The 8,145-nt window shown below is 42.2% G+C and overlaps 1 protein-coding gene across 1 annotated transcript; it reads left to right on the top strand.

Annotated features, from left to right (window-relative positions):
• Positions 1-4,407: 4,407 nt before the first annotated feature.
• lpar6a (lysophosphatidic acid receptor 6a) lies at positions 4,408-7,209 on the top strand. Its single transcript, XM_083637942.1, has one exon. The coding sequence runs from the start codon at positions 5,335-5,337 to the stop codon at positions 6,571-6,573; it is 1,239 nt and encodes a 412-aa protein (XP_083494068.1). The 5' UTR covers positions 4,408-5,334; the 3' UTR covers positions 6,574-7,209.
• Positions 7,210-8,145: the final 936 nt, after the last annotated feature.

Here is an 8,145-nt window from a genome sequence, read left to right as displayed (position 1 = left end):
AGGATTGGGCCTGTAAAATCAAAATACCATCCCTGAGGCATCCCTTTTTTTATAATACAGATGCAGTCAGTTGAAGCAGTGGGGGAGAGTCAGGGTGGTATTTCAAGCAGGGGTATTTGTTTTTCAAAGCATTCAAAAGCTCAGTTGATAAGACAGTGTGGGGGAGCATGCTGCCCTGCAAGGTAAACAGCAGTAACTAGTTTCTCTGTTTTTCAAAGGCCAACTGTCATGACTCAGGTTTAGATTTCTGGATTTCTGTTCTTTTTAATTAGACCCATAAATGCTGCTAAACAATATATATCATCCCTCCCAGAATACCTTTGCCAGGACAGGAGACGAGACAGGAGATAATGAAGTCACTTTTCTCAGTTTCACTCTCATGATGCAGTTACTGCCCTTTACCCAGGAGGACAGCATAGTAATGAAGGCGTTTTCGTTTAGTCTGTTAAAATCTGGAGAACTCTCTAAACTCCCTGTCCTCACATCATGATGTACAGCAAATCTGGTTGTAAACAAATTAAGGATCTGGTCCTAGTTTGAGTTATGTGAACTCTCCAACTTAAGTCCTGTATGTCCTGTCACTTATCATGTACCTATTTTTGTTAAAACAGTTTATATCTATACTGCTTATATCTTTACCTGTAAATCTTTTTATATTCTTTATATCTTATTTGTGTATACTGTATATGTGTTCTAATCTATCACGTTACTTGAGCACCAAATCACACCAAGACAATTTGGTGAATAAAAGAATTATGATTCTGTATGCAGGAATCGTCTTTTTGCCCCTGCCACAATAGACTCGACTTTTCTACTATGGAAAATACTATATATTATCCACTTACACTTACGTCTGGTTTATGTTTTAGTTAGGGTGCATGATATGTGAGATTGGAAGGTCTGTGTGTGTGTGTGTGTGTGATTCAAAATCTGGAGAGCTCATCAGACAGTGCCAGTACTGGATAAATCTCTCCCTTTTTTTTGTCCTTATCCTGGGATTCAGAAGCCCCTTCCTCCATCTCCCATTTGCTTATTTTAGTATTCTTACAGACAGAGAAGTCAGACTCTGATCGAACAGTGTCTGTGCTGTGATCTGCACCGTCAGACTTGTAAAGACCTACCAGTCTGTGTTGCCGAGGCAGTCCTGGATCGCTTCCATTGCCGATCCCTCTACGGACTGCAGCCCTGGTTGGTTTGGCCCGCTTCCGTTTTTGTTTGTTTGTTGACACCAGCAGAACATTTGCACAGTCACTGTTGCCAAGGTGAACATGGCAGAACGAGCAGAAAAGCCCGTTTGGTTGTGGTGTCCAAGAATTTCCTTTCGCCAAGTTAGACAGTTGTGCAGAAGTTTGCTTCATTTTTGTCATGTTTCAGGGAGTAGAATCAGTGAGTTTTGGGTGTAGAAGGGTGTATTATTTAACATCCTGCTACTGATGATATAATACAACATTTGTCACATGCTGTCTGTCTTGTGCATTTCACCTTTGAATTTGAAAGGCCTCTGTCTCGGCCTTGGGGCTGCCTGACAGTTTCCTGGCATTGTGAGAAATTTAACAGTCCAGGGATTTCAACCACATGTTTTTGTTTAGCGACCACATACTTGCATGTGAAGAGCTTGTTTTGATGTGCTGGATGGAACCATTTTGTGAGCAAAAGACAATAGCGCATGTTTTTTTTCTTTTTCTATTTGTCTTGAACGTTTCGCTTTGGCCTTGATGGTATTGACATTGTGGCAGAGTGACAAAGAGACACGGGTAAAAAACACCCGCTGTCTCTTTGATTGTCTGCAAGATTGTCCTTCATTCGTTTGGCTATTGTTGGTTATTCTCTGAAGTCAAAATGAACCAACAGTAAAAAATGAACCAACAGTAAAATATGAACCATTTTTGGAATAGTGGGCTATTATGTTACTGAGATGCACCTTATTAGCAATGGAGGCAGTTATAAATCATGCAATATACTCAGCTGAACCAGTTCTTATCTTTCAATGGTGGTATTCAAATATGAACTACAGTTGATGGAACACACATTCGTTAAACTGCCGGGAAACGCCCATACGACAGAATAAGACTAATCCAACACAAATGCACCTCAAACAATTTACAGTATTCACTCACCACACTGCAGATCAAGAAGCAGATAGTACTTTCAAGTTGTCTGAGACGAATTATTTATCAACTCTGCATTCCTCCCTCCTAAGCTACTTCATTCACAACAAAGGCCCCAATGTCTTCACAGACTGCCAAGTAGAGAGTTTCTATTAAAGGACTAGTTGAATGCAGGTTTCAGAGAGCGCTGAGAGGACTGTGGGCATGGACTGACCAGCCAGCTGAATAGAGAAAGCTCTTTATTCTGTCTCATTTCCAACCCGAACAGAGAGAAAACCCCAACGTTCTTCTTTGGCAGAGCAGCTGCCCACACACAGACTGTCAAAAACAAGGAGACAGTCAAATTTGCTTTTGTCCTTCCCACCAGAGCTGTGGAGGCAGTTAGCTGACACACTTGTAAAGGGTGAAGTGATCTTCTCAGGCACTCTTGAACTTCTCTCTGAGTTTGTTGTTTAAAAGAGGTAAGCTGACCACAATCAATTTAAAGTGAACATCCGCTAGATTCTTGTGGTGATATGCGGTCATTGCTTTGCTGTTTTGTGTCATCATCGGCCCAATATACAGTACTGTAATAATAAAGACGTCAATGTAGCTTTAATTATGTTTCATCTAGCTCTCTAGCACATCTCTATCATAATATAAGCATGTTGGGGTTGTACAGAGTTTCAGAAGTCAAAGGAAGTCTGAGACCTTTACCATAAGCCCCATAATGTGTCACTTACTAAATGAATCTCCTTGTCATCGATAGCTTAATGGTTTCTATTATATATAAACATAGTTTTCTAGGTTTGATTGTCCACACATACATTTCCTCTGGAAAATAGTAAGCTATAGTTTTTTTTCAAATATTTTATTTTCAGTTTTCAGAATATCAAAAATAAACAAACTCAGACACAGGAAAAGAAAAAAAAATGTCTCTCCATTCGTATAACAGAGATCATGTCCACCAACCACAGCTGAAAAGAAGTTGAGGAGGGGGACTTCCATTCCTGCAGAATGAGTTTCTTGGTGACAGTTGTCCCCTGTGTCAGAGACTGTTGCACAGATGTAGGAAAGTTCAGAAAGGACTCCGAGCAGCTGAAGATGACGAGTTCTGCCTGAAGGGTTATTTTGTAGGCTTTAGGGTAGCAGTCAAATATTTTGGGCCAGAATCCCGTTAGTGAAGGGCAGAACCAGAAGGCATGAGACAGAGTGCCCTCTGACACCTGACATCTGTCACACTGTGGTGATACAGAAGGGTAGATCTTGTGCAACTTAAGCTTAGAATAGTGCAGACGGTGAGCAACCTTAAATTGGATGAGCTGGTGTCTACTATTAACTGAGCAGACTTGTATCACAGACATGCTCCTATCCCATGTCAGATAAGTCAATGCCAAGTTCCCCATAGGCTATAGTTTATACCCATAATGCTGTGTGACAATCAATAAACTACAGCAACAACAAAAACCTGATTCCACAGCTGAAGCACTTGAGCTTCAATATGGTTTGAATTCATTGATAGAAATAACAATGTATATAATGTTATTTTTCCACACAGAAAGATGCAAAACAGCTCATGATACATTACAGCACTAGTTGATGGCTGTTACTGTGAATGTCAGCTTATAAAGCCTACTATTGTTTTGCAATTACTTAAACCACCACTAATAATGCTTTATTATGGTAAAATACACATTGAGATATATGTATATATATATATATATATATATATATATATGCTTTATATATATATATATATATATATATATATATATATACTGTATATATATACTGTATATATATATATATATGTATGTATGTATATATATATATATATATATATATATATATATATATATATATATATATCCACATGGGGGCTTTGCGTTTAGCTATATCTTTAAAAGCATGTTTTAAATATTACAAGGTTCAGTTAGAGACTGAAAACTACTTACCTGCCTATTTAAACTAAAAACAGCTCTAATGAAACTAAAGTTGTCATATCAAATGTCATAACAAGTCATAACAATATTATAATGTTTCTTTTTAAGAATATATCAATCATCAAGATGTGTTTATAAAATGCTTATACACATAATTATGCATTATACACATATTGAAAGTATTCCAAACAAATGATGCTTTCCATGCCGTTATGCAATTTGGCTTGATTCTTCCTTTAACAAAGGAGAGGAGCAGTTGTAAAGTGGGCGGCAGTGGGCGGAGTTACTACAACTGCTCTCCACCCAGTGCTCTCCACTCAAAGTACAAAAACTGCCTGAGATACCGGCACAAAGGAGAAGTGGCAACTTCAGTCTGCGTTCCCTTACCTGGATCTGTGCTGAACAAACCCCCCCGAGGCTGTCAGAGGCAGAGACAAACAACAGAGGAATGAGAGAGAAGTAGATACTGAGTCAGTCAGTCAGTCTGAGAGAAAGAGTGGGAGTAGGGAGGAGGGAAGGAAGCAGACCCTGAAGAGAAGCACGCTCACATTGTCCCACACCAGACGGAGAGCTGAGGCTAAACTCAAGCTTCAGTTCTTCTCTAGGGAACAAAGCATGCTGGTTTATGGTCAAGAACATCCGACAACCAAGAAAGCCGATGACAACTCAGGAAACAAGACCGGACTGCTTTTTAACGTAAAGACTGGACTGCTTTTCCTTGTAAAGGATAAACAAACAAACAAAAACAAAAGGCAGAGTAAGTTTTACAAAGGACACAGTTTGCCCCTGAGGAAATCTGCCTTCTGGATCTGTCATCAGTGTCTCTGTGGATTTAAGCTCCTCATGGTCCACTTGATTGAAAAGGAGGAGAAACGTTTGTGTGACTTGATTATCTGAGTAAGTACAAAACTCAGCCTGCAACTTGTGGGGTGCCGGGTGGTTGGGAGAGGGCAGGGGGAGGGGAGGACGCTCCAGCCTGGCTCTCTGTCCTTTGGGAGGGGTCCTTTCACCATGAGGTAAACCCTCAACATAGCCCAGGGACACATCAAGAATGGGGAGGGGACCATGTGGAATCCTCACTAACATGGATAGTGATAGTGGATGCTGAAACCTTTCTGTGCTACTAATGGCCCAAATTCCCACTGAGAGCGAGTGTCCCTCAGTCTGTCAAAGCATCCTGTACCAAGACTGCTTTGTGCTTTACTGACCATTCATCATTGTGCAGGCAGGGTGCTCCTTTCATTGTTTCACTGTTACATAACAGACACCCCTCATCGCTCCGCTGCATCCCCCACCCACCCAAAATGAACAATACGACCCTCCTGATGGACAATGTCACCCAAATAATTACCACACTGGTGGGAAATGGCACCCATGCCGAACCCGGTGCGAACTGGACCACTGTCACCTATGCAAACTGGACCAATGACAGCTACACGAACTGGACCAATGGCACCTACACGAACTGGACCAATGGCACTTACGCGAACTTGGCCAATGTCACCTCCGCCGACAGTGGGAACAACTGCATCAAGAACGACGGGTTCAAGTACCTGCTGTACATCATCGTCTTCAGCATCGTGTTCGTGGTGGGACTCATCACCAACGTGGCGGCCATGTACATCTTCATCTTCACCCTGAAGCTGAGGAATGAGACCACCACCTACATGATGAACCTGGTGGTGTCGGACCTGCTGTTCGTGTTCACGCTGCCCTTGAGGGTCTTCTACTTCATCAACGGCAGCTGGCCCTTCGGAAGCGTGCTCTGCAAGCTCTCCGTCTCGCTGTTCTACACCAACATGTACGGCAGCATGTTCTTCCTCACCTGCATCAGCGTGGACCGCTTCTTGGCCATCGTGCACCCTCTGCGCTCCCGGACGCTGAGGACCAAGCGCAATGCCAGGATAGTGTGTGTGGCCGTGTGGGCGCTGGTGCTGGCCGGGAGTCTTCCCACGGGGTTTAAGCTGGAGACCACCTCGCGTCAGAACAACCACAACCAAACCTTCTGCTTCGAGAACTTCTCCTCCAACCAGTGGAAGTCTCACCTGTCCAAGGTGGTGATCTTAATAGAGACAGTGGGCTTCCTCATCCCACTGTTGCTCAACGTGGTCTGCTCCATCATGGTGCTGCAGACCCTGCGTCACCCCAAGCATCAGAATCTCAACAAAACTAAGATCCTGCGCATGATAATGGTGCATCTCTCCATTTTTTGTTTCTGCTTCATCCCATACAATGTAAACCTGGTGTTCTACGCTCTGGTCCGCACTAAAACCCTGAAAGGCTGCGGTCTGGAGTTGGTGGTCCGGACGATCTATCCCATAGCCCTGTGCATTGCCGTGTCAAACTGCTGCTTTGACCCCATCGTCTACTACTTCACCTCTGATACCATCCAGAACTCCATCAGGAAGAAGTCTCAGTCTCAGCTCAACCGGTCGTATGATGCCAAGTTCTCTGAGGCCCTGCAGTCAGAAAGCAGCGCCAACCTGCAGCGCAGCCTGAAGAGTCTCAAAGCTAAAGTGTTTCACAATGAGTCAACGGTCTGACGGTGGGGTTGCTGCACACAGCAGGCAGGGTATTTCAATCCAGACTGCCATAGAAGAGACAATGGGAATGGATTTTACTGAGTGCTTTATGAAGCACCTGCCAAAGAAGTATTATGATTTCAGCTTTCATCTCAGGGCAAATGCACGGACCTGTCATTGACCCTATCTGCTCTGCAGTATAGGCCTTACCGATATCTGACCCTTTGTTCACATCTGTGGATTTATGATGACTATTTCCTAATGCCCCTTCCCTGTGGAATATACTGTAATTGTGTTTAGCGCAATTACTCTGCCAGTGACCTGGAAGGGAGTGTAATCACTGAAAAGCAGGACTGCTATGATACTGACTGCTACATGCAACATGTGGCAATATATCTGTACATTTTCATGGTAAGTTGTGGCGCTAATTGTAGAGTAGTAATAAATTAACTGTAAGTAATATCAAGCTATACATTGCATAAGACATTGGTTCTGTTTTGTGAATTACAAATAGAATAGGTCACACAAGTGCCTTTTATTTTTGCTCTGGGGGCGGTTTCGCTGTATATCGCTGCAATGTCGTTATTTGTGATTACTGTAAATGCACTGACACAGAATTCCAGATACTGCACTCCTGCCACAGTAATGAATAAAAGTCATGTACTGTCTAAAACAAGTGGACTTTTTGTCAGTTAAAGGAGGGAATTGCATTTAGCTTACACTTTGAAGTGTTGGACATGATCAAAAATGGACTAAAACTAAAATTATTCATCAAATCACCATATTAGATTAGAAAAACGTGTTTTACATGTTAAAAATGCCCATTTTTGACTTCTGAAACAACAATTTCGAGCTTCCAGTTGCCCCAAGTCAAGCGTACAGTATATAAACAATCAAGTGTGACTTTACTCTGACTTGACTCTAACAACTGCCAGACTGTGCAAATGAGATGAAAAAAAAAAGTCAACTGTGCATTAAGTAAACTCTGCATTGCTGACGTTTGTCTGACAGTTTCTGTCTGTCCAGGCATCCGGGCCACACAGGGAGCTCATGGCGTATGTGCAGCATGCCAGCATGGCTTTCAATCTAGCTTCATATAATCCAAGCATTTTATGCCGGAAACAGGCTAGCATCACCACGCCCTCATGAATACTTAATGTGAGCAAACAAAGACTGTAATTATGGGGTAAGGACCATTATGTCAAGAACAGCATAATCCTATGCAATAATGATATGTGCTTAGCAAACATCAAATCACTATATTAAATACAGTGAATGGATTAGTAGACACTAGAAATGAACTAATACTCAAGGTTATTTAAGCCAAGATAGGAATTCCATATCATTATCTTGAAACATGTTCTGTTTTCGGACATTCCCAAAAAGGAGGTGGTGTGTCTCTTACATGTTTAATATCTTTACTGAGAAGGCTGGTGTGCGTTTCATACTAGAACTGTACAGTAACAACTACACAATAAATCATCTGCTGTTGATCAACAAAGGATTATAGATCTGACAGCCCTGTGGCACCCTTAAAAAAAGAATTGCTTGCACCCTGAAGTGTATGAAGAAAGCCAGCGTTGCCTTGAGGAA

This window comes from Poromitra crassiceps, assembly GCF_964638095.1.
Source record: "Poromitra crassiceps genome assembly, chromosome: 5".
Classification (NCBI taxonomy): domain Eukaryota; kingdom Metazoa; phylum Chordata; class Actinopteri; order Beryciformes; family Melamphaidae; genus Poromitra; species Poromitra crassiceps.
Note: the sequence above shows the minus strand (reverse complement) of the source record. Positions and strands in the feature narration are given on the sequence as shown.

Bases quoted from the DNA above. Each gene is read 5' to 3' on its own strand.
- lpar6a (XM_083637942.1), top strand. From the start codon at position 5,335: ATGAACAATACGACCCTCCTGATGGACAATGTCACCCAAATAATTACC.